General features: G+C 39.0%; 1 protein-coding gene and 1 long non-coding RNA gene across 2 annotated transcripts; both read left to right on the forward strand.

Annotated features, from left to right (window-relative positions):
* Nucleotides 1-1,335: 1,335 nt before the first annotated feature.
* On the forward strand, nt 1,336-27,623 carry LOC122138690. The gene is made up of 3 exons (XR_006155736.1): nt 1,336-1,919; nt 22,667-22,743; nt 26,181-27,623. It is a non-coding gene; the product is annotated as an uncharacterized LOC122138690 (long non-coding RNA).
* LOC122138689 lies at nt 17,148-21,483 on the forward strand. Its single transcript, XM_042732484.1, has 2 exons — nt 17,148-17,348; nt 18,356-21,483. The coding sequence occupies exon 2, from the start codon at nt 18,389-18,391 to the stop codon at nt 20,153-20,155; it is 1,767 nt and encodes a 588-aa protein (XP_042588418.1). The 5' UTR covers nt 17,148-17,348; nt 18,356-18,388; the 3' UTR covers nt 20,156-21,483.
* Nucleotides 27,624-27,686: the final 63 nt, after the last annotated feature.

Genomic DNA, 27,686 nt, shown 5'->3' on the forward strand with positions numbered 1-27,686 from the left:
CAGTGGGACAATTCTAATTTATGCACCTTTGTTCTGAAGGATTACTGCTTTTCTGTGCTGTTTTTGAAAATGCTGAAGGATTATGTACACCCTGCTCCAACAGTAATAAAACCACATATATTAAATACCATGAAATAATACTTAAAATGTAAAATAATTAAATTAAATAATAATAAGAGCCATGAGACTTAATAGTTTTTATTGTATTTATTATTATTATTATTATTATTAAGTGTTTATATTAATACTTAAATTATATAATAAAATTAATAATACATTTTATTATATTTATTAATAAAATGATAATAATAAAATATTCTTTATATAAAAATATTACAAATAAGTCTCATGACCTCATTAAATAACTCCGCATAATTCTATGACATAATTACTATAATTGTTATATTATACTTAAAAATATTACTATATTATTATTATCATATTTGTACTTGACAATAAAAACAATAAAAAGTGATTAAAATAAAAACAAAAAATACATTTTAAACAAAGAATTTAAACAACATTCTCAATTTAAATGGAATAATCCAAATGAATAGAAAAGAAAACAAGCCTTATACTCAAATCCTAAACTGCACACTTTCACATATGAACACACATGCTTCTTACATGGGCTCGTCACGGACGGGCACCTGAGCAGCAAAACACGCATGTGACAGCACTCGCTCGTCATCTCGGCTTCCCAGATAAAGACTGTGCGCGCTGTGATAACAGCCATCGTCTCGGCTCTAGTGCCCTTAGGGTTTTAGGGAGAATGGGAGAGGCTAATCTCAGACACAATAACCAGCAGAGATGACAGACCAGCACACTGCAGCTGTGTCACGCCATGCACACCACACATTAGAGAGAATAAAACCTCTGTGAATACCAGGATTTGCCAAATAGCTGACTGCTCACGGGTGTACATCTTAGTTTATACTTTGATCTAAACTCTAAAATAAATTTCTCTCTTTTATTTTTCATGTTTTTGTGTCCGTTTACGTTATCGTTTGGCCCATGACGGTTAAATTGGCGTGTACAGTTATTCCTTTATTGTGGTCTTTTCTGATAGACAATTTTCTCCCATCACGCTCCTTTGACATCTGTCCCTTTTATGTGCTCTGCCTGATAGGAGTCTGTGTGTGTGTGTGTGTGTGTGTGTGTGTGTGTTATCCTCACAGAGGCCTGTGTGTGTGTTTGTGCTATAGTAATGGTTTTGTGTGCTTTAATCCTAGTTCTGATGCTATACCTCAAAGCTCAGGATGATAGACCAACTATATATATATATATACCAAGACGTTGCTCATTTTCATCTCTTTTCATTCTTTGAACCTGTTTAACCTCCACATTATTGATCAAAGAGGCTGAGATGAAAGAGAAAATGTCTGTCTATGTGTATATTTATTTATTTATTTATATGTGTGTGTGAGTGTATACAAACTCTGTTTATGAACTCAGCAAGAAAGATTAATTCGTTAGATCTGTTAACCTCCACTTCAAAGTGTCTGAGTACTGTTGTACAACAACCAAAAGGATGACAATGAATGTTTGTCATCAAAAAACTAATTCCCACTTTGTTGCTTTTGACCATTGTTTGATGGTGACTCACCTGCTTCATGCATATTTCTTTGTGTCCCCGTCTCTCTTTTTCTGTATCTGTTTTGTCTGTCTGTTTCTCTCTTGCTCTCTCTAAATGTAAATTGAGAGCCCGCCCCCGACGGGTCACTTTACTAATGTGAAAAGACACAAATTCACATGCGTGTTTAGCATCGGAATAACCCGGCATCCAATCACTGGACAATACACATCACCCCTCGCTCTGTCATCGTGATGTCACAGGGTGTGTAGAGCATGTAAGTGTGTTGCGTAGCGAGTGTGGGCACGCGGCAGTGCGGAGCATCGGCTCAAATCTGAGATTTATTGTGAGTGTCACCCAGTTCTCTCTCTTTTTTGATTTTCTTTCCCACTCCGCCCTTTTCCCCCCCATTTAACGTCACATTGGCATCAATCATAACTTTTCTCATGCCCCCCTCATCCATCTCTCTGTCTTCTCCGTTGCGATTTCTTCTCACCGTATCAGTCTGTTCATCCTCCATTTTCCATTTATCACATCTACATGATTGTTATTGCTCATTTGCACTCTGACAGTATTAAAACACCTCAGGCTTACAACAGCTTGCTGTGCCATTTTGTTTCACGAAAACACTAGTGCCTGAAACAGCGTGGAAGTGGGAATGCACAAAAACGAACACACATCATAAACGCCACGTGCTAGACGGGAATTAAACTGTCAGACGAGTAAGGACCGTGTGCCAAAGCTGCTGCGTGCGGGTCTGTAATCAGCTTCATTATACTTGTGTGCTACTCGTCCTTTCAGTGGGCTATCAAAAATTATTTTAAAAGGAGAGAAAATGCCTTTATTTCACAGCCAGGGGTGATTGCTGAAGCGTTTCAAAGCCATTTGACTGAAAATGAGTGCAGCTCAAGCGTGGAAATGGCAAGCTGTTTATGATGTCACCTAAACCCTGACTCATTCTGTAGGTTGCTATTCTGTATTTTCTGAAATTGCATGTCGCCCAACTAGCGCAGATCTCTTTTGAGATAGCGGGTTGTTTTCACAATTAAAAAGTCGTTTTCTTGCCCCCCCTCTCCCCCACAATTCATAACGAAATCTGCCTGACATTTGTTCGCCAATGGCTTCGCACTCGCCTCACCCCATTTTTGATTGAACAATGACTGGAGTCTCGCTTTCTGAGGTCGCTCCATTGGGGTATTTATACTAAAGCACGACGATCCCTTCAATCCAATCAGCAGCTGCCATATTAGTGCAGAAATGAAATGGTGGTGTGTTATGTTTTGCTCTTGTGTTATTTGAGAGCGCGCTGGCACATTGGCCAATCATCTGCGCAGCGTGCAATCTCTTCCATCTTTCTTTGGAATGCTGTTGTTTGCTTAAATTGCTCTCTTCTTACACAAGAAAGCCGGAACAGAGCACGCGGCTCGAGAAAGGGCGGCTGATTGCGGCTATTGTCTAGCGAGTGTGGCTCATGGGCACTCACGGGGTAATTGCCGCTCAATGAGGCTGAGGCATGCTCAAAAGGGAGAAGACCATATGTGTGTGAGAGCTAGTGTGTTGTGTGTTTGCAAGGAGGATGAGGATGGAGCCGACGGAAGGTTTTCGATATATAATTTATGATAATTTTCCCAGCTACAGACTCTAGTTAGAAAAAAACTCCCAAAGGGACTCTCAAACTAAGCTGTACTAACACACACTCCCATTGTTTCACCAAAGACAGAGGGTACTCTGTGAAGGGCGAGTGGGAAATGGGGAAAAACAATTGTAATGGCTTTTATACCAGTCTATTGTCTGCCAAGACAACTCTGCAGCTTGTAACCTGAAGTCCCATCTTTCACCGTGATATGTGTCTTCGCCTAGCTTGAAGGCGATGTCAGCGAGACGGAAATGTTCGGAGAATAGTCTGCTCCCTCAGAGCCCTGGAGCCATCATGATTTTTAAAAGACGTTATCTGTTAATGCGATGGTGATGATCTTTGAGGTTTCATTCCACTTGAAGTACGACTTTTGTCAGATGTTGTTTTGTACTATCTGCCAAGATACATTTGCCTTTAAAGCCAGAGATGAGATTTGTTTGCCTGGCTTTTTTCATCCATTTCGTTTAATTTATAGTGTGACACCTGGAATTGTGAAGGTTTACATCCTTGTAAATGCTCTCTCTCTGCATCTGCATCACTTTTGACAAAATGCCAAGCTGCCGGAAATCTATATTTGCATTGATGAGTGGTTTTGTGTGCATTTCGGTCTGAATGTAGAGATTCTGTGGCCTGAAATGCTGTTGTGTGTATAGATGTGGGGGTCTTTGAACGTTCATGTTATCATATGTTGGCATTATAGGGGGGACAGCGAGGGTAGAGAGAGCATGCATGCGCGTGCGAGAGAATGTGTGTGTACACTGTATATAAATTGGCAGGTTGTAATTAAATGTGCAGACCTCTCTACTATCTCCTCCTCCAGCCCTGCGCCAGTGACGCACAAACGGCTGCAGCAAAGTGAGTCATCCAGCCCTGAGGATCACCAGCCCTCCCTCTATCTCTATATCCCCCTCTTCCCCAGTCCCCCCTTGCACCTCTTTCTCTCTTACCCTCCTCCATTCAATCCCTGCCACTCCATCCCTCGTCTCCTTTCCCCACTGTCCCCCCTGATTTTTCTAGTCACATGCTGTTTTTCACTTATTGACCGAATCCCCCAGTATGAGTCTCTCTGCATTTGTCTTTTTGTCTCCCTCCCACAAAATTTTACTACTTTTTCACTATTCTCATCTTCCATCACTTTATCATTCTCGCAGACTCTATTATATTTTGCCATCTTTTTTCCATTAATATCAGATCAATAAAAATGGATGCATTAGATGAAAAAGTCCAGATGGCAGTATGAAAGTAACAAAAATGAAAAAGAGGAAGGAAGGAAAGAAAATAAGTCAAAAGTGGATGTTTGTCTTGTATGTCACATAGATTTTCAAAGATGTGTCACAACTAAAGATCATATACAAGTGTTTAAGTATGCTGGGACGTTACCTTATATGAAATGATTTATCAGAGTATTTGTATGTAAGAGAGATAAACATGATTTACCATAAAAGCTACACAATTTCTGACTCCATATATGACTCATTTTTAATCACTACGTTGTCCAAAGTTGACAGTTGCAACCAAAACAAGAAAGGAGCGGTATAGGAAAGTGTAGTAATTGCAGTTGCGTAAAGAGAAACTGGTCACATGGTGACTATAAATCGATCAGAAGTGTTGCTTAAATGCTTAAACGCTCCTTAAATTACAGTATTGTGTGGATTTTGAGGTCATATGCTACTATTCTGTCCTTCAAGAATTTTTGGAAGAAGTGGGAAGAAGGCTGATCACATCTGTGAGTCATGTAATTGTGAGCACTGCCATGGTTGAATTTGACTAAAAAAAGAAGTTCATCACCTGAAAAAAGCAATTTAGCACCTAACTTGCCGTGGTTATCCAATTAGCTTCATCTAAAATGTGGATATGCATGGGGAGCAACATACTGATGTCGCCATTTAAACGCTCTCAAAGACTTCTGCTGAAACACAATCAAATGGAATCAATTCTTTTATTAAAATGAAAGTGGCTGTAGAATAATGGCTTAGTTGGGGAGCTGGCTTCCCATGTAAATGAAAAGAAACCAGAAATTTAACTTTTCGAATTCTCAAAGTGGTTACAGCTCTGACTCATTCAGTTTGCTTAGCCATTGCAGCTGTGCCATGACTAGCTAAAGAGTCACAATAAAACTTTTGACTTCTCAAATTGTCTCTACTCTCAGTAATGCATATCAATTTGTTTTATACATGAGTTTATGCGTACATTATGTTGTTATATTTTGGTAACATTCGTACCATAGTAAAAAAAAAAAAAATAAAAAAAAAGTAAAATAGTAAAAAAAAGTAAGGTTGGTTTTTGTTGATTTTTGGTATTATTCGGTTTTGTTTTGAATGGTTTAATAGTTAATTTTTAATTCCAAAATAAATTTGCAAGTAGTAAAACACCATAACAACTTAACTAAAAATAATCAAGACATGTTTTCCACTCCTTTTCTATATATGTGAATAAAATAGTTTGTTTGTTTTTTTAAAAAAATCATTTATTTAAACCAATTTAAAAAAAATAGTGCAAATGCAAGAAAATGCTAACTAATCATCGATTCAGAATCCTGAATCACTTCATTAATATAGTTTGAACCAGTTCGTGGACAGGAATCAAACTGTCATTTTCCAATTAAAGTTTAATTGACAGATGCTACTCAAAATCTCTCACTTCCAAGGAAGGATTGCAAAATTTGTGTAATCACATGTTTTTAAGGAAATTGAATGGCCAACATGCTGTGTTATATGTTAATATCTCAGAGATTTTGGTATTCTCTCTAACCCTTCAACCCTGTAGCTTTAAATAAAGCTTTTTTCATAATACTTCTCTAGCAGTTTGATTGTTAAGTGAAGGTATATAAGTATACACTGTTTTTTTTAAATATTATAGTTAGTCAATATTAAAATAAACAGCAGCTACTTTGTACAGTTATTTGCATAAATTATTTAATTAGCACATGCCTTATGTAACCTAGTTGGCAAGCCTACAATCTGTTAATTTAAATATTGTGTTGTTTTGAAATCTGGTCTCCTTATCCTCAAGAGAGGTTCAGAATGAAGAGGCAGTGTGGGCGAGTTAGTGGAGGCGATGGTGGGATGTAGTAGATCAGGTATGTCCTTATCAAAACATTATCTGGGACAACAAGGTCGTTGCTTGCCAGAGGACACCTTTCTGTACTTAGAAAACACTGTTAAAAACCACCCACAAAGATACAGCTTAACAAAATAATCTGACAGCCTAGTTAATTCAGGCTGTAAGAGAACACAAATGAATTACGTGTTAACGTGTGTGTGTGTGTATAAATACAATACTGTTCAAACATATGAAAGAAGTCTATGTTCTCCAAGGCTGCATTAATATGATCAAAATACAGTAAAAATCCTAAATATCTTTTTCATAAACCATGCTTTCAAAGTTTTTGACAAGAGTACTAGAAGTATTTTTGTTGGCTGAAAGATAAAAACCAAGTTACATCAAGTCCAACCCACTGAATTCTATCCCTCAAAGCTTGCTTTGCGTCTGAGTCACATATGACATCCATGATACGGTTCATTGATGAGCACCTGTTAAACCGATTACGTAAGCCTATGGCTACAGATACTCTGTCTGCTATTATTTGCTAACCTAAAAGTCCTATCTTCTATGATGGCATTTGCATAAAAAAATGAATCGCATCCGGAGAAACTGCAAGGAAAGTTAAGAAGTCAGTGATCTGCTGACTAACATCACTCAAGGAGAAGCAAGTGAGTGAAGCATAGAGAGCATTACTCTGGACATAGTTTACAAATCTTAAGAGCAAACGCTCTCCTATTCACATAAAATAAAAGCGATTATAATACCTTTGGAGTGTGGAGAAGAAAGCCATTATGAACTGAGAGGTGATATTGCTACAATGAATGCAGATGGAATATCATGTTTTGTAAGCTCTTGCACAGTGATGGGTGATATTCAGTCAACAGATGAGAGACAAAGGAGACAACAACTACATTCTTTCATCCTCACAGACGCTGGCCTCTGTCTGTTTCATCCAAATATCCTCAGTGAATCTTCTGTCTTTGTGCCGAGGCTTATGCCCTAATCTCCAGTCATAATAGGCCTCATTATTAAACATATTGCTGTAAACCAACACAGCCATCTGGCTCAATGAGTGTAACACTGAATAGGACAAGAGTGACTGTTCCTTTCATGTCACCTAGTCGTTGCGCACTGTAAAAACACAAGCTGGTTCGGTGGCTGGTTGGGTGTTGGGGGTGGTGCGATTTGATTGACGAGGGCATGAATGACCTCATAATAGATGAATTTGTATGAGGCGATGCGGAGAGGGCTTTGATGGACTGAATCAGCCAGTGGTAATTAAACGATTAATAGTACTTAGCTCAACTCAGATCATCTCCTGCGCTGGCTCCCGTGGGGCCCGTCATCATGTTGAAATTACACAGATGTTATCGCTCTCCTCGCCTGTAGACAGACACGCAATCAGCGTTTGGTGCGGAGGCTCACTCACGTACGTTCGTACGCCATACCAATGTCAAATGACACAAAAACAGATAATGGTGATGTTAATGTGGTGCTGTCCTCATTATCTGATCAAGTCATCTCTGTATGTGCTGTTTCACAAAGTCTAAAGGCAAGTTAGACAACAAACATTTTCCTCATAACTAGGGGGCATTAGGAAATATCAGTATTGTTCACCCCACAAATCAGTGTCCATCCTGAAATGCATCCACCTACTTTTCAAATCACTCATTTACAAATTAATATGGAAATATGAAATAATAATGACTCTATTTAGGCTACACCACTTTTATCTGTTTGTCAATGATTAATATAATTAATATTCATTTATATTATTTAAAGGGGTCATATGACGTTGCTAAAAAGAACTTTATGTTGTGTATTTGGTGTAATGTGTTTATGCGGTTTAAGGTTGAAAAAAAACATTATTTTCCACAATGTACATTATTGTTGCTCCTCTATGCCCCGCCTTTCTGAAACTCGTTGATTTTTAAAAAGCTCATCGTTCTGAAAAGTGAGGTGTATGCTGATTAGCCTGCTATCCAGTGTTTTGTGATTGGCCGAATGCCTCAAAGAGAGTGACGGAAATGTTACGCCCCTTAACATACTGGAATGCCATCTCCCGGCACGCCGAGACAAATCCAATAAAACGCATTACAAATTAGGCATTTGTTGCATCCAGTGGGGACATAATTACTGATTATAATGACTAATACTGTGTTTAACGTGTTGCGTTGCATATCGTGCTGCGTAAACATAAAACCGTGTCTGCATTTGTGATCGGAGAAACAACAAACTACAAGCTCTACTCTACACTGCTCAAAACTCACATTTGAATCATCAGTGACAATGTACTTACATTCTGTTAGTCAGAAGCGCCAGACTGTCCTTGCAAAGTTAGAAATACCCCACTTTATAGAAAAGCCTTTGAGCACAGACCCATTGTAGGCTACTCTGCAGGTTCAGGAAACAGTCCTCCATAAAATGCGTCACACAACGGGCTTGAGTGAAGAACGGTCGGCAGGCTTGAGAACGGCGCAGATGGCTGGCTTGCAGCAACCACATGTGACGACCCTGGACTGGACTCCACTTCATCCATGGTGAAAGCCGATACGGAGATCCACAGCATGAAGTTGATGTATTTCCTCAGCGACCAGCACGGATCATATCTAGGCATGACGAAGCAGATATCATCCTCTTTTGGAAGGCCAAACAAAGTATTTTCGCTTTCACAACGAAACATGTTGATGTGTTACGCCTTCTTTCTTTGCTTGAACATTTGGGTGGTGTTATGCAAATCTTCCCACATAGTGATGTAGACATGGGGGCGTGTTTTAACGAGGCGTTTTAGGAGGGCGTGGACAAGTCTTAACTTTTATAAAGAATATCTCTTTAGTTTTGAGACTTTAGTCTTTGCAACTTTACAGATCTTCTTTATGCATCAAGAGCTTGTAACACTCCAAAGAGAAAGGAAAAATTTAAATCGCATCATATGACCCCTTTAAAAAAAAAGAATGTCTTTGCCATTTTTCATTAATATGTGATAAATTGCTCCAGTTAATTTTTTTTAAATACTTTTGCTTATGGAAGTAAAGTGGATTGTGAATGCTGTTTCATCTTGACTTTAAAGGGCTGCTTGTAGTCACAAATATAACTGTTCTTCTAATCCATAGTTACATTGATTTGTTTGGCGTATTTTTAAGCACATTCTTAAAAATAAAGGCTCCATTTTTTTTCCTCAATAATGACATAGAATAACCATTTTGGGTTCTTCAACAGTCCCTGGATAGTTCTTATAGGGATAGTTCATGTAAAAATGAAAATTAGCAGAAAATATAAATACCCTGAGGCATCAACTGGTCGCTGGGGTTCCTCAGGGATTAGTTCTTGGACCCCTCCTCTTCTTTATATACACTGTCACTCTGACCCATCATACAGGCAAATAGCTTCTCCTACCATTGCTATGCTGATGAGACACAGCTCTATCTTTCATTTCAACCAGGTGATCCAACACTAGCTGCACAGATCTCAGGCTGCTTGGCAGACATCTCAGCATGGATGGACTTGCTTCTGGCTGGACTTGCATTATGCACAATCAAACCTCTACAAATGATGCAGAATGCAGCGGCACGACTGGTCTTCAATGAGCCCAAAAAGGCACACATCACACTTATCTCCCTGCACTGGCTACCGGTTGCAGCTTGCATCAAGTTCAAGACTAGCTAGACCTCAGCCTAGCATGTACTTATTTGAACAATGCCTGGAACTTGGTATTACCAGCACTTCCTGTGTTAATTCGCCTCTTTAAAATGAACAGCTTGATGTATTCCCCAGAGTCGCTTTGGATAAAAGCATCTGCTAAATGAATAAATGTAAATTTAAATGTAAATCTAAAATCTGTTTGGTTCTTCATTGGATTAGATTTGGAGCTGCTAAAAAAAAATCACAGTAATCCACAAGTAATCAACATGACTCCAGTGCATCAATTAACATCTTGAGAACAGAAAAGCAGCATGTTTGTGTATGTGTGTGTATATATATAACATCATGATGGACCCCTAAATCCAGTATAATTTTTTAAATAATACTGTTTTTGTGTCATGGAATGTAGTTTTAAGACTATTTTATGCCAGAATGTTTAAACTTCAAGTATGCGGTTTGTTTAGAAAGTCAATGTCTAAGAGCCTCAACTCATCCAGATCTTCTGGAATTTGCCACTGATGTCTCTATAGTGGTTAAACATCGGGAAGTTGTGGGCTAATGGTTAGAGAGTTTGACTCTTAACCCTAAGGTTGTGGGTTCGAGTCTCGGGCCAGCAATACCACGACTGAGGTGCCCCTGAGCAAGGCATCGAACCCCAACTGCTCCCCGGGCACTGCAGCATAAATGGCTGCCCACTGCTCCGGGTGTGTGTTCACTGCTGTGTGAGTGTCCACTGCTGTGTGTGCGCTTTGGATGGGTTAAATGCAGCTCACAAATTCTGAGTATGGGTCACCATACTTGGCTGTATGTCATGTCACTTTTTCACTTTCATTAATTATAATCCATTTGTGTAAATCGAATGGTCACTCTCTGATCTTTATTAATCTATTATTTGTTATTTGACACAGCCAACAAATGCACTGAGCAGTGCTGTCATTGGAAATCACCTTTAACAGATGTCAACTTGAGATTTGAATCCATGGTGAAAGGACGTAGTTCTGTACAAAAGAGGCTTTTAAAGATACTCTGTTGTTTATGTATTTTCACACTTTTTTTTCAACAAACTGTTAAACACATTATCACACTCATAGCAGTGCGTTATGGCTGTACATCGACACGCTGTGATTACCCAAGGCACTTGGTCCGCGGCCTCGTGCCTACGGCTGAATCACAGTCGTGCCGCACAGTGTTGCTTTCTCCAGTGAAAATGTCATCTCGTCTGAAACAGGACAGAAATATGCACAGATCAAGATTGTTTATAAGCGAAAACAGTTCTAAACAAACATGACAGTGGATCTGATGTGGGAGAACAACCAGAGATGGACTTATTCTCTAGAGGAATAGTTAGAAGTAGATTAGAAGCGGCTTTAAAGATGGATTTGTTTCTTAGAAATGTGCAGTTTTTCATTAATTGATAAACTGGAGTCTTGTGGATTACTTTTGGATTATGTAAATATTTTTATCAGCTGTCTGAACTCATTCTGACGACACCCATTCACTGCAGAGTATACATTGGTGAGCAAGCGATGTACTGCTAAATATCTCCAAATCTGTTCAGATGAAGAAACAAAGTCTTCTACATTTTGGATGGCAGGGCCGTAGCTAGAACATTTATATAATGGTGGGGGATTATGTTTTCATAAGGGGCACACTTTTTATGATCTCCGAAAAAGACATTCACCAAAACAATAACAACTGGTATTACAACTGAAATTATGTTCTATATCGAAACATAGCCTATAGTTCAACCTACAACAATTCAGATAAATTAATTAGCTAAAAACATTAACTAAAAACATTTGCATTATGCCTTTAGTCAGATATGGCTCTATGGGAGATACAGACACACACACACATAAAATAACTATTAAAAACCATGTAATTAAAAGGAATTATAGAGACAAATAATAAATAAATAAATATTGAGAGAGAATGATTCATCATAAAGACTAACTTCTTGATGAGATTGCTGTCTTATTAGGCTACTGTCTATTTAAATTTGGCCACATAAACGTTTACACAAAACAATGATTTAAAGGAATCCTTCACCATATATGCATGGATAGCATAATGGAGGGGAGTTTTTGATGAATGAGAACATATTCAGTGAAAAAGTGTAGCAAAGTGCTGCAATACTAATTTTCATGGTTAACTGTAAGTAGCGAGATGTTTGACATGTTTCAGTGAAACCAATAGTCATGTTCATGTCACAACAGGGTCTTCTGACATCTGGATTATCAGACATTTGGGGTGTTGAGGGTGTCAGGGTGATGTTTAGTGAAACTATTTGTTTTTTTCTTTTTTTAATATTGTCTTTTGGCATGTGTAATGTATGTTATAATGGTTTGTTTTTTTTTTTTTTTTTTTTTTTGTTTTTTTGTTTGGCTCTCCCTCCCTGTCTCCCTCTCTCTCACACACAAATTCGTTCCCCTCCCTCCCATTCGATTGATCAGAGGCTTGTGGGTGTCTTGGATGAGTCATATCAGCAGTTTACCCAGTTTAAAGCATCTTTCAAATTACTTCCCTTCCAGTCGGGTTCCGTGCTGATAACCGATAACAGTTTTCGTTCCTACAAGGAGATTTGGAGGACACTTGTGCGCTGGTGTTGTCGGTGCGCGCGAGTTTATGGCGCGTAACTGTGTATGTGTGTTGTGCTGAGGTGCGCATGCGCGCGCCGCGTGCTCCGTAAACACAGAAAGTCATGGAACATGTGGAAGAAAACAAGAATGAGGAAGACAGTACCTGCAGGTTCATAAATGGATTGCTCCACTTAGTTTGACAACGTCGATTCTATAATAATTGAAGGTGACGAAAATATTTTTAATCATTCGTTTTTACTTTTTGAGGCTGTAATTCTTAAATAGCCACACTTTTTTTTCTTGTTTACGTTTTATTCTGCAGTTTATCTTCTTTTGCTTCATCTTTATTTTTATGATACTTAATTCGCTCGTTTGTGTATTCCATCGACTTAAATCTTCAAAAGGCATTTCAGAAGATGCATAGCCTACCATATCTTTTTAAAAATCTCTGTCAACGATGAAAACAGTTTGATAGGCTATTTTTCTTCTCTCTCTCTCTCTCTCTCTCTCTCTCTCTCTCTCTCTCTCTCTCTCTCTCTCTCTCTCTTAATATTTGCCTTGATGCCAACTTTAAATGTGAAATGGGCAACATCACAAAGGAACCATAAGTCACAACGCTTGAAATCACGTAATGATAGCGCCCTCTCCTGGATTTATTTCCAAGAGATATACACTCAGACAAAGCAGTTTATTAAATCATCTATGTATTATTGATATTAAACTGAAGTCTTTAATATAGTATTTAAAGCTACCCATATGAAAATACAGGTAAAATTTCGAGTTCTATCTGTATACTTCCATGTGTACATTTTTTTGTGACCTTTCATTAAAATATCAGCATTCCTTTGTCTTGAAACAATAAAGAGAAACAAAGAAAAGAACAGAAAAAAAATTAATTTAGGTTGTAGACTCATGCATGACGAAACTACAAATATGTAGTTGACAATAAATATGTCAAAACACAATAATTATATAGTCACTATTGTCTTTCCGACTTCATGTGATTGTTTCTCGGCCACTTATTTATAAATATTATTTATAAAAAAAAACATATTTGAGATTTTAGCCAATATATGTTTAGAAATAATTAACTTTTTTTTGGCATTCATTTAAAAGTTGATCTTTTAATGAGCTAATTGGCGATTTGCAGACTACATACTGGATTCCAAATTATCAATCATATTTACGGGATTTGTTTAGTCTACTGAATTAAAAGTAATTGCGAAATATATAAAAACTTTACGTATCATAATAAAATACATGATTTTTTTCTCGTTTATTTCGAAATTCAAGTCTGCACTAATATTCACAAAATAGGTTATTATTAATAACAGACTGACGACAGGTTAATAGATAGGCTAGCCTATTTGTTTACAATGTTTTGTAAGGGGTGAATGCACAGAATACGTAAAATATTTTAAATGCGTTGTCCTGGCCTTTTTGTCTCTTAAAATGTCGAGACATCACTATTTTTATTTTTCAGCATCGTATTAACTGAACAAATGCTAAATGCGTGTTTTAATTGAACATCGCTTGCACTAAGTCCAAATGTTATGGGCGAGCTGATCTATCCTCTCTCCCCGTGAAAGAAAGAGAGATTGATGGCAGGGAACCGATGACTCTCGCTGATATCAATCGGCTCATTAACTCCAAATACGAAGCCAACCTCCGACGTAATAGCCTATGACACTGACCAAAGGGGTTCATCGCATAATTCGGCGAAAAAGCGCTTTGGTCTCTTCTCTAAACAAAAACGCATGAGATGCTGAACGCAAATATAGCCTATTTGGAAACGAAATTTAGTTTACAATGATCATTAGGCTATTGTCCTTTCAACAACTGCCTTCGGGTTTATTTAACACAGCGCAAAATGTCGTTTTCTGCGACAGAACATAAGGAACATGTTGGCGTTATCATCTGTCCATTTATCCATAAAATATTTTTTTTTTTTTGCTGACAAAGGTCATCAATTAAAAACGCGACAATATGTAAACACTTTTGGTGAAAGAGGCGCGCGCAGAACAGCTGTATGAATGACGACGCGCGCGAGGACGAACTACGCTTCATTCGCAGTGTAACGTACTGTTCAAACTGTAAATATTGAGATATTCCGAGGTCAAACGCTCCCCTGGGTCGACATTATTGAAATTGGGACACCGCACAGAATAAATAAAACAAACAGATCACTGCTAGCCGCAAGTTAGTCCAGTGGCAACGGTCAAAGAGCGCATGCTGACACACAATGAACTGTCTCGTGTCTGGTTCTTCTTTGTCAATATTTACGTAGAAATAAGCTAACATATTTCGGTTTAAATAGTCAGCCTCAAGTGCCTAAATGTGTCAAGGGGCTCATTTCGGACTGAGGCACCTTTCAGTCAGACATTTTCGACAAATCAGAGCCTATCGCCTCAAGAGAGCAGTCGCTTAGGAGAATTTGCCATCAAAACAGATGCGGTGCTCGTGTGTGGGCGCAAGGCTTGGGCTACACACCATTAAGCTCGAGCCGCAGCTGAGTAAAATGTGAAATGGGAGAATTAATCGATCCCAGGACGATGCTTTTTTTTCTGTCTCGTGGGAGTATGAATTCTTTTATTCATGAGCGCGTGTTATGTCACTTCCATTAGGCGGTGGACATTTTTTGAGTGTATCTGAACATACATTTTCATAATTGCAGCCAATATGTCTGCAGAGCCCTCAAAAACTTGACGAATCTTTTCCTTGTGTAGGTGTGAACAATAACTCTCATCATACCATATACCCAGGAAAAACTTCAAAAGCGCTTTTATCTGCTATTTTGCCCAGTTCTCTCTGTTTTGCCACAGTTTTTAACATATAATGTATTCATTCTCTTCTTGAGTGGGCATTTTGGGTCCTGCCTGGAGTGCATGGGCAGTTAGGAGGAGGTGAGTCAGCGCGGGGGATGGAGAGCGCTGGTTAAGGGTCGCAACTGCGCTAATGCTGAGTGGCAGTCGATAATGCCAAGCCATATCAAAATCTGACCCTTGGCCCTTGGAGCTCTTAAATTATTCGCCACCAAGGTAGAAAAGGACACGCATTCACACTCATAGCTATACGCGCTTTCCTGTGAAGCCCTTTGTTGCATGCCGCATTTTCCTTTACAGAATAAAAGGTAATTTCCCCGCCAACTTAAATAACATACGTTATTTCTTGGCACCGTATAGCTGTTGGAAAATATTAATACAACCAGGCTTCGCACGTATACCTCTCTGGAGCGTAAAATGCAGCATTTTTAAGTGGCAGCCTTAAAATGAATGGTTTGCAGTGAATCTTTGCAACATTTTAGTTTAAGCAAAGCTGGTTGTATATGGTTCTTGAACTGTTTATATGGTTCTTTGATATTTTTTTTATTATTTATTAATTAAATGTTTTACTTTTCTTTTTCAATGTTTCGTTATGGATTCTTTAGATCAGCGTATTGGTTTATGGGTTCTCTAAAGCACAAGGTTCTTAACAATGTTTTACAGTGACATCAGGCTGCAAAATCCATTAGGTTCGAATTCGAACCCATTTTCATCAATCTTATTAAGTAGGGTACCTGGAAATAACAATAACAATAAAAGACAAATAAAAAGTGAACATACACGATAATAGGGTTAGGTAGGACGGATCTCAAAGTTTCATGCCAATTCAGGAACACGAGTCTATTGGATGCAACCTTTTGAAAATATTGAAATAAGGTTCCCACTCTATAATGAGACAGCTTTGATGCTGCCATTTCGAGTGTGGCTCGTGGGACTTCAATATCCGCACTGCAACTAATCCAATTACACGAATCATAAACTGTGATTGGCGGGATTGCTGTTGGCTCCAATGCCACTCCAGCGTTTTCCAATTAGGCCTATTCCTAAAACCTACAGTATTCATGTAAAGGTTTTAAACCACGTCAGACGAAATTCTTATCTCGAAAAGCATAATTGCGAGAGAGAGAACGCCATGGTTGCACTCTTCATGAAACATTTTGAATATTTCTGGATTATCTGTAGGTCAATTGAAGCTACCTGTACATGCAAATAATAATAATATTATTAATAATAAAAAAACTTATTGTGAAAACATTACATGAGAATGACATTAGAGACAGATGGATGAAAGTAAGGGGTGGCAGGAGACAAAGAGCGGAAAATTGAACGAGCTCGGGAAATTGAGCGGAAGTAGAGCAGTGAAGCTGAACCGCCTGCGTCACGGTGGGTGCAGCAGTTCGGTCTCTCTCCAGCTCTGATTAAGGCCACCTCGCAAACAATCAACAGGCCAAAAGGGTCTGCTAAGTAAGTGACAGTGTCAAATTTGGCTAGGTACATGGTATACCCTATAAAAACATACTATGTATTGCGAATAAACGGATATTTTAAACTTAAACGTATAATGTTCAAAACAGCAAAACGCCAGTGTTCAGTCGACTCAGCTACAATTAGAATTAGTTTTTGTATGAGTTAATTTAGCAGTGGTGCTTTCACTGTGTACCACTGTGCTCCGTTCTTAATGGAGAGACTGTTTCATTCATGCAATCTCTGTTCATTCATCAGAGCACCGTAGCGTACCCTCTGAGTTCAAACGAGACACGAAATTCTTATCAATGGAAAGTTCTGACGTCAACAGCGGCGCGATGACTCGTGGATCACGTGTCCAGACGCGTCTATACAAATGGGAGTTGCGCTGTCCGTGGTGCTGAAAAAAATCACGCTCCGCATTCATCTCTCGACAAGACAGATCGAAGTGTGTTTCAAATAATTCTTGTGGGAAGCAAACTTACTTTAACTCAAGTTTTAAATGAACTTAAGGATAACGGTTGTTTCCAAACCTCATCCAAGAAGCACAAGGTTTTGAGTTCCAGCTAATTTGTTCAGGAAATCAGGTGAGTAAGTGCACTGCCGTTCTTACACGCACTCGATACATAGTTTATAGTTCCATATTAAACAAAGAGAGGCTATGAAGGAATATAGCTAAGTTTTCCGCTGATGCCTACCTTGAGGTGACGTTAAATCTCAGTGCAAGTCATTCAAGGAGATACAGGTCGACCGATCAACAAGCGTTTCATTCATAAATTTCTAAACGCCTTTCCCCCTCTTTTTTTTTTTTTTTTTTTTTTTTTTTTTTTTAGTATACGATCCGCATTCGTATCTTTTCGAGAAGGTAATCTATGTTTTTTCTTTGTTAAAGCAATAAATAATAATAATGATAAAAAATAATATTTTGAGATCGTGTGCGTAGGAATGAGGATTTTAAATAAATCTTAAGACTAGTTGGCTGGGAGTTCATTCTTTGAAAATCGAAAGGAGGGAGAGAACGTACAAACTAATAAATGAACGATCAAATTGCTTTTATATGAATGAATAAAAAGACAAATGTTGACTGACATAGTATGGTTTTTCTCGCAGTTTGCATTTAGGTGTGAGAGAAAGCACGTGAATTTATAAGGTTTTATTCAGGCATGCTTTCGATTCCCTTGCAAGTCAAGAAAGACAATTTACACTAAGCGTTGTTTTAATATAGTCATTAACCATATGTCGCCTTGCTGTGGCGTTTCACTAATGCGACTCGAGAAATGATAGGTGAAGAGGCAACCAGGGAATTCGCTCGATATTGCCTTTATACTTAGTCTCCATGTGGACTCACTTTAATTAAAGCAGCCCTATTAATTGGATTTAAAAAGTGATAACGTATGGTGTTGACGACATAGTGATGTAAAACAAGCGCACGTAATATTCTGTTATACTAACAGATTTCAGCTCATGCACGTTATAATGCTTTAGAGACGAGATGTTAAAATATCAGTGTCAATAAAATGTATATTCTTGTTAATGCTCAGAAAAAAAAAAAAACCCACAAATTAATCACCATGTATTCTTTTGTCTTTGTCAGGTGCTCCCCTCTCCCCCATCCTGTCCTCTCTGCATGGTCATGTTCTGCTGTTGCTACCCCTCCAGCACCTCAGCTCTCCTGTTATTCCTCCTTAGCCTCACCCCCCTGCTGGCCCTGGCTGGCCCTGCACTACAGCAGAGATTTTCAGTCAGCAGCAGCATCAATGAGGCTCTCAACTTGGCAAAAGAGGACCCAGGGGCAGCAGAAGGAGCTGTTTGGACACATAGGAAAGTGGACAGACTGCTCCAGAAACCCTTGGGACAGGAACATGTCTCAGTTATGGACTCTGCCCGTTCTCTAGCCTCTGTTCTGCTTGAGGCTCTTGACCACCCAGTTAGAGAGAAGATGACCCAGGGGGATTCTGAAGAAGGACTCGCAATAGAGGCAATGAGGAATCAGGGAGACCTTGAGCAGGACACAGTGAACTCGGCAGAGGTAGTACTGCAAGGGGAGGAAAATTGGGGACAAGAAAAGCCAAAGGATGAAAGTGAGAGTGTGAAGGAGGACGAAGTGAATACGCCTGAAGGAACGGCCAGGCAGAGTCAGTCTCACATGGCCAACCCCCTCCAGCGCAAAACCAGGGGCTATTTCCAAAACATTGACCTTGGGCTGCAAGACAATGAGATCCTCCCGCCTCTAAAAGGCTATAAAGCCTATAACCAGCAACTGGCCCATGCGACCAAGAAGCTTAAGTGGCAGGAAGAGCGAACGAGAAACCCATCCCAGCTTGACAGAAACTTCATGGATGATTTCGATTTTGTGGAAGAAGAGGAGGAGGAGATTCTGACCCGCAAGGAGGAGGAGGCACGGGCACAGGCAGAGCAGGAGGAGGTGAGGCGGCAGGAGGCCGAGGCACAGGAGGCGCGTGAGGAGGAGCAGAGATTGGCAGACATCGCCTCTGACATGCTTCTGGAGTACATGGGCAGGAAGCCGAAAGCATCGTCCTATATGAGTGACATGAAGGCTGCGGCTCTTCTAAACAACGTGGCCGAGGACAAGCGCTCAAACGAGGTGGAGGATAATGATGACGATGATGAGATGGATCCCCAGACCATCGACAAGTTGATAGAGATTTCCAGCAAGCTGCACTTGCCTGCTGACGATGTGGTAGAAATAATCAGCGACGTTCAGGAGAAGAAGAAAAAGAGGAAGGATTTACCCCCGAGCAACACCCCTCGTTTCCGCCCTTTAGTTCCTCTTAAAGCCAAGCCGAGGCCTCAGGCATATCAATATCCTAAGTCACCTAAGAAATCCTCTTACACAGTCGATCCATATAAGAAATGGTACAAGGAGAAAAACAAAGGGAAGCTCAGCAAGCAGGACTACTGGTTTAAGCCGCAGAAGCAGTTTCTGGCCTATCCCTCGTTTCCCTATTATCAGAAGCCATATCGAGCCTATTACCCGGTCTTCTTTCCACCCCCCAAGCCGCGGTTCTATACAAATCCCGCTCTGTCATTTGACTACAATTTTGGGGGCTCCATGGGGTATGGTCTAAAGCCTCCAAGCCGTAGGTATAGAGACAGGCCCAAGGCCAGGGATTGGAAATGGGCACAAGCCCCACAACGCTCCCAGAGCCCCTACCCACAACCAGACACTGTCATATCTAATTACATTCTCCCCCATCCCCGAACTTACCAGGCTCTCCCTATGCCCAAACCACGTTCTCCTCAGAGCGGGAGAGCACCTTCTTACATCTACCCACCAGACTATGTGTACGATGAACCGGAGTCTCCACAGGAGAGTGATGAAGAACTGGAGAACTTCATTGAGAAGATTTATTACAATCGTAGGTTATTTTAGTCAGCTGGGAGTTCAGGATATTCTAAAGCGATGAAACAAGCGATGAAAGAGTGAGGAGAAAAAGCTGACAGGGAGTTTGAGCGACAGGGCTATGAAAAGACAGTTAGGTGTTTCTTCTCCACTCTTGTGTTTTGATACATTCCAAATCAGGAACGGAAGAGATGGTGCTGCTTTCAGAACCTCTCTGCGTGCACTCATTTGGTTTCTCTCGCAGTTTACATTTTAATTTGGTGAGAGAATACAAAGGTGAATTTGTAAGGTGTCATTCAGGTATGTTTTTGATTCTCTTGCATGTGGAAAAAAAAAGAAAAAAAAAAGATAAAAGAAAAAGAAACCAAAAACAAGCAGACAAAATGGTCAAAGAAAACATTTTGGTGCCAATTGCAAGAGACCCGTGTTTATACAAAGATTTATTTTCTTTAGGAAACACTTGATTAATTGAAAAGCAAAGCTTGGGGTTGCATTCTTGATACTGCAGGGCACAGTAATAATTGCTATGGCACTAGTTACACAAACAAGTAACTGTCAAATTATTACAGGCTTCTCCTGAGGGTCTGTTTGATTGTTTTGATCAATGTTCCTATTGCCTTAATACTGATCACTGTTTTAGCTCATCCATGTGCATGCAGGTCTTGCACCACTAAAAAAAAAAGAATTCTGTCACGCACGCTGTAAACAATGCTTGAAACTAAATCTTCCATTTTATTCACAGAAATGCAAAATGATGAATATCTTTGCTAGGTCGGTGCCCTGTCAATCTGCTTGGTGGAATACCTGTACACATGTGATTTACTGTAAACTTAGCATCTTGCCAAAATTCAAACAAATTTTAAAAATGCCCCTGTTGCTATGGGTTAGCTCCAATGTTCAACCACTGAGTACAGGATCTTTGTCTTGAGAGCCAACAGAATGCTGTATAGTAACGTTTGTTCCTAAAAAAGATTGAAAATGTCTGAAGTTTGTGAGGAATACTCTAAGAGTGAACATTTTGCACGTCTATCTGTATTTGCATCTTTAAAAAAAAAAAAAAAAAGTCAAATTTGGGGAAAATTTCCTTGATCAAACTGTGATTATTTTAAAAATTAATAAAAAGAAAAAAACAAACAAAAAAAAAACAAAGAAAGACAACTCTAATTACTATAGCAAGTGTTTTCATCAGTGAACTGTCTTGTGAAAGGAATTTGTTGTTGTCAACTTCCCGATTGTAAGTTGTACAGTGTCAAATAAACAAATGTGTGTGCAATGTGTAAATAACAGCATGTTGATTACTAGTTTTGCTATATGACGAAAATAAAAACAATTATTTTATTAAAGTCAGTTTTTTTTAACAAATGTCTTATTGGAACGTCTTTGATCAGATCCTGAGCAGAAATTCATTAATTTCTGTACCACAGAGGGTTCTTGCCAGGATGATATATGCCGTTTCTTATCTCACCTGTAGCAGAAATTGCATTTGACGTCACAGAGAGTTTGAACCAGCATGCCCAGTACATCTTTGAATTTTATCTCTATTTTCCACAAGCTTTTTCTCATGCCATATTACAACAGAACACTGAAAACACAAACTGACTGACTACAGAGACAATTTATTCTCCAGCAACTCAAAGATCTCTAATGCAACAGATAGATATGCAGCTCTATGATTCTTAAAAAACCTTTACGAGTCACGGCCGCATTACTCATGACATCCTGTTCCTCAACAAGCATTCATGTTGTGATTATTAAGACTGAACATGTTTACCAAACATCAGAGCAAAACACGTACAGAATTATGTGAAAGAAGATGTAAGTGCATCTGAATGCAAGCATCTTTAACTGGCAAAAAGCCGAATCCATGTTTTCAACCTCCTTAGAATGATGCTGTTCAATAAGACGCCACTAGATGAAAGTCATTCGCTAATAAAAAGAACTTAGAATAATAAAAGGCGAGTAATGTGAAGGGAATAGACATGGAGACACACTGAGACCAAATGAAAGAGAGGGGTGGGGAGAGAGAAAGCTGCAGTGATTAATGAGTCACATGATTGACGGGTGAGTCATCTACTGCCATGCGCCACTGCAGAACCTCAAGCACTTATACCCTCTCCCTCTCTCTCCATCTCTCTCTCACACAGAGGCACAAACACCAGCCCACTCCCCCACACCCTGACTTTGGACACAATGCAGAACTCAATTATGCTCAAAAACACCTGCATTAGGCAAGACGCAAACACACCTACTGCCAGAAGGCCTTGCCATCTAATTCAAACTACACAGCATTTGGTTAAAACACCACCAAGACCTCCCGGCGACCGATAATAGTGGGGTTAAACCCCAAACAGACGTTCATTATCGTGCTGATGCACTCTAAACGTCCACGGCTTCCCATCCAACAGCCCTTAGTGGTGGACCCCACTGCAAATTAACCATTGCGGCAGCAGAAAATTTTCCATTAGTGACCAGAGTGCAGCGGATACAGGGGACAGTTGTTTATGAGGCTCTGATGTGTTTCTCTCATTCCTTTTCTTTCAGCTTTTGTGTCGAAAACGCAGAGGGCCGTGAATGAGCATAAGTGCGGTGAAGTCTCACGGCGCTGCTGCTGGAGGCTGGTGAGTCATGGCCACTTACGTTCTGCCTCAACCTCCATTCTCAAACAGCTTCACTGAAATATGCAAAGAGTCTGTTAAGTTACAGCCGTAATTGCTGTAAAAGGATGCCTGACTCTTCAAAACCTTCACACACAAAATGTTCCAAGTCATTAATGTACGTCGGGGCTCCATCTGTTGCTTGGGCACGTGATCACACGTACGCACGCGTGCGCATGCAAAAATCAGGCATAAACACTGCCTGATGACAGTGGCGCCAGTACTTCAGAGGTAAAAAGTGGCTGATAATGACTGTGACTCAGACAGCAGCTCTAATGATGCATTCTGCCAAGCCGACCAACCAACACAGCACGGGAAAAAAAACACACTCTTGGATGAAACTTTCTCTAAGGTGCTTCAAAGTGCCTTGAAGCTCTCTGCTGCCTTTGTAGATAGACAGCCCCCATTTATGCCCTTCCTGGATTTCAGTGATTAGCCATAATTGAACAGAATCATTTAAATCTCGGAGAGGTTGTTAAAAAAATGATAAAATAAAAAATTCCTCTTCCCCTCGATCCTTTTCTTTATGCCAAACCTTTATGCATGATGATAATTACCATGTAATTACCATTCAATTATACCCTCTGCTCTCGCCGTAAGAGCTGATTGCCAGAGTCTTCCGTTGTGTCTCACAGGATGTGCAATTACGCCGGTTTCTGGCGTCGAAACGATTTTGGCGTCCGTCGATTTTGAATGTACCTGCACTGTAGTGTTGTAATGTATGGCAGTGGATACGCCTTTAATATATCACGTTCTAGAGGTTTCATTTTAAAGACTGTGTGAAATTATTTTCTTTCGGAATCAATTCAAAATGTTCCATTTCACCCGCCGGGGGGAGAATGATCTTTGACAGCACTGGCAGGGGAGGCAGGCGTCAGGCTCTCAGCTCCCAGCATGCACCAGCAGTCATGTTTCCATTCAAAAGCTTTGTGTGCTCTGACAATAAAACAAGAGGAACGCCATCTATCCTATTATAACGTCTGATTAATGTGGCTTGCTATCTTTATTGAAGTGTATTGATGTAAATGGAAGTATGGAAATGGCGTGTTATGACACGCAAGCTAAAAAGTGTTGATCACGATCGGCACTGCAGAAACACCTGCAGAAGGTTAACAGCGAGTGGAAAAACAACATCAACATTTCATTCATCTGCCGGTTGGGTCGGTGCCGCATTTAAAAAAAGAAAAGGAGGAGGTGAAGAGGGTTGAGGAGCTGATAGATTCAGAGAGAATAGAGGGAGCGAGTGAAACCGAGAGAATAAAGGTGAAAGTCTGAGTGACTCACTCTCTATAAGTACTTATCCAGCAGCTCTGTAAAGTGGCTGACCACCTTCAGAGTAACAAGCTCATTGCCTTGCTTCTATAGCACTGAACACTCTCATCTATCTATCTATCTATCTATCTATCTATGTATATATATTTTATATATATATATATATATATATATATATATATATATATATATATATATATATATATATAAATTGACCCTGACTTTCATAAAGTTGTGTATATAATTTCTATATTTATTTATTAAGTCACTGATGTTTATTTTATTCATTTATATTTACAATATATATATTTATAGTTTAAAATGTGTATATATATATTAACAATTTATCATACTTTTTTACATTTTCAAAAGAGTAACAAATATAACCTTTTAGTATACTTTTTAAAATTATTATTTTTAATAATAAAGTGTCAGTGAGGAGCTAGAGATGAAATATGACACATGGTGTGTAAAGAAAAAATCAAAGAAATTACGCCTGAGCTCAATGTGTTTGGTTGAGCTGTTTTTTAGCAATTTTAATAAATCATGATATATTGCATTTTACATTTGGTATATTACATTTTAGTTATTAATTAAACATTTAAAATGTAATTTCCACCACACAATGTTATTAAACACAAATGATTTGTGTTTAATACAATTCTGTGGTGGAAACAAGTTTTTAAATATGTTTTAAATGCGTTTAGAGGGTACACTTTATTTTAAGGTGTACATTGTAATTATATATTTAAGTTTTGAATAATATTAATTAACAATGTGTACTAGGGTTAGGGTTAGGGTATGGTTTAGAGTTAGTTGCATGTGATGTACTATTGCAAAATGTACTGTTATTAGTAAGTGCACGTACAAGGACACTGTAAAATAGCCTGTTTATTAAATATTTTTACTAAAAAATGTTTAAATAGTATTTTTATTAAATTTTTTTGATAGTAGGACTCCCAATTGAAGGGTTGTGAGTTCGAGTCTCGGGCCGGCAGGAATTGTAGGTGGGGGGAGTGCATGTACAGTTCTCTCTCCACCTTCAATACCATGACTTAGGTGCCCTTGAGCAAGGCACCGAACCCCCAACTGCTCCCCGGGCGCTGCAGCATAAAATGGCTGCCCACTGCTCTGGGGTGTGTGTTCACAGTGTGTGTGTGTGTTCACTGCTCTGTGTGTGTGCACTTCGGATGGGTTTAAATGCAGAGCACGAATTCTGAGTATGGGTCACCATACTTGGCTGAATGTCACGTCACTTTAAATTTTTTTGCGATAAAAATGAAATTGCAGACAAAAAAGGCCTTTGATTAAATGCGTATATACTTTTGGAAATTGTCAACAGACAAATTATATGAGAGTGATAGAAGTGTGTTTTAAAAGAGTCCCACAGGGATAAAACTTGAACACACACTCATAGATATTGCTCCACATGCACTCACACTCCCTCTTTGGTACTATATTAGGTGCACTCTGTGTGTGCAAACAGCCCTCTTGTCTCCAGGGCGTAATCCATTTGATGTTTACATCAAGTGCTATTGTGGCAGATGGGGTAAAATGTCCCTCAGGGGTGTTTATCCTCAGCTGGGAGTCCAGACTGCTGACTGACAGAGGCAGACGAGGTCTGACACCTGAGCTCCACTGCTGTCACTCTTTACAGCAAATCTGCTTGTGAGCCATTGAGATTCATCAAATATTGAATGGCCACAGTTTCCGTGCTGTGAGAAGAAGGGGTTAGGGAGAGAAAACGAGAGAGCAGATAAACAAAAAGAGGGTGGTCCCACGGAAACGGGAGGTCAGTGAGATGGCGGGGATGGTTAATGACGGCCAAGTAGCCCCAGTGGGGTAAGTGAGCTCTCCACGAGTACAACACTTAACTGCTGATGTTTTGCTAGGGTGAGTTAAAAGGTCTCGGCTGGGGAAACTCAAACCTCTGAGTGTAACTCGTAGGCGGATGGATTAATTGATAACCTCCAGTTAAGGGGTAAACAGCAGTAATTGAGACTGACTGTCAAGGCACAGTCTAAGGAAAAGCCCAGCCATGTGTTAGGGATTTTATTAAAATGTAGACACAAATAAACATCAATATAAACATGTATTTTTACTCTTCATTCTTTCTTTTAAAAATACAGAATGATTATGACTGACCAAAGCCACAAGGAAGAAAACTCTCTACTGGACCAACAGGAAGAGGTCAGATGGGTTATTTTCAATGGACCAATCAGTACACAGATTAACAGAGGTATAGAGGTAAACCGTGCCTATAGAGGTAAATCGTTTGTTAATCAATAAACTGGAAAAGTATGGTATCAGAGGAGTTGCATTAGATTGGATGAAAAGTTACATAAGTAACAGACTACAATTTGTTCAAATGGGGGAGTACAGATCGGAGTGCTTGGGTATTACCTGTGGAGTACCACAGGGGTCAATATTGGGTCCAAAATTATTTATTATGTACATAAATGACATATGTAGGGTGAATAACCTCTTAAAATTTGTGATTTTTGCTGATGATACTAATATTTTCTGTTCAGTGGAAAATCTGAAGCAGCTTTTGGAGGTGGTCACATCAGAAATCAATAAGTTAAAAATATGGTTTGACTTAAATAAATTATCGTTAAATCTAGATAAAACCAAATTTATGCTGTTTGGTAATCGCAAAACTGACACACAAGTAAAAGTTATGATTAATAATGTTAAAATAGAAAGAGTCTATGAAAATAAATTTTGGGTGTGATTCTTGATCATAAAATTTGTTGGAAACCACATATCAAATACGTTAGAACAAAAGTAGCGCAGAGTGTTGGAGTAATGGGGAAAGCAAGGCATGTATTGAGTAAAAAAAGCACTTTTTATTTTGTATTGTTCACTTGTGTTGCCTTATTTAAATTATTGTGTTGAAGTATGGGGCAACACCTACAAAACCACCTTTCAAACATTAAGCACAATACAAAAAAGAGCAATTAGAATAGTAAATAAGGTAGGATATCATGAGCATACTAATTTACTATATTTACTATAGCACACTCTAAAGTTTAATGATCTCGTTAAATTTAAGACCGCTCAATTAATTTATAAAGCAATAAATAAACAGTTGCCTGGAAACATACAACAGTTATTTACTGATAGGGTTGGGGGTTATAACTTGAGAGGGGATTTAAATTTGGGTCAACATTGGACTCGGACAAAACTCAAAAGTATGTGTATTTTGATTTGTGGGGTGCTTTTGTGGAATGGTCTGAGCAGTTCGATCAAACAAAGTGTTAATATGTTGCGATTTAAAAAAAGGTACAAAAGTTTTATTTTTGATAAGTATAGAAGTGGAGAGGGTGAATGATAATTCATTATGGCGGTAAATGCTGCTTGATAATGGTTTTTGTATATGCTTTTTGTCTTCATCTTAATATTAAGATAAAGCATTATTTTAATTTAGTATTTTTTTGTATTATTTAAAACGTTAAGTTTGATTTATCTTGTTCGATTGTGAATTGGTTTGGGTAGTTACTGGGGGTAGGTCTTGATAAGCCTAGGGCTTCTACCTATCCCTTTTCGAACTTGTTGATTATTATGTTGATTATTAATTAATTTTTTTTTTTTTTTGTTTATTTATATGTTTTTTTCTTGTTGATTATTGTGTT

The sequence above is a fragment of the Cyprinus carpio genome, chromosome B10, assembly GCF_018340385.1.
Source record: "Cyprinus carpio isolate SPL01 chromosome B10, ASM1834038v1, whole genome shotgun sequence".
Classification (NCBI taxonomy): Eukaryota; Metazoa; Chordata; class Actinopteri; order Cypriniformes; family Cyprinidae; genus Cyprinus; species Cyprinus carpio.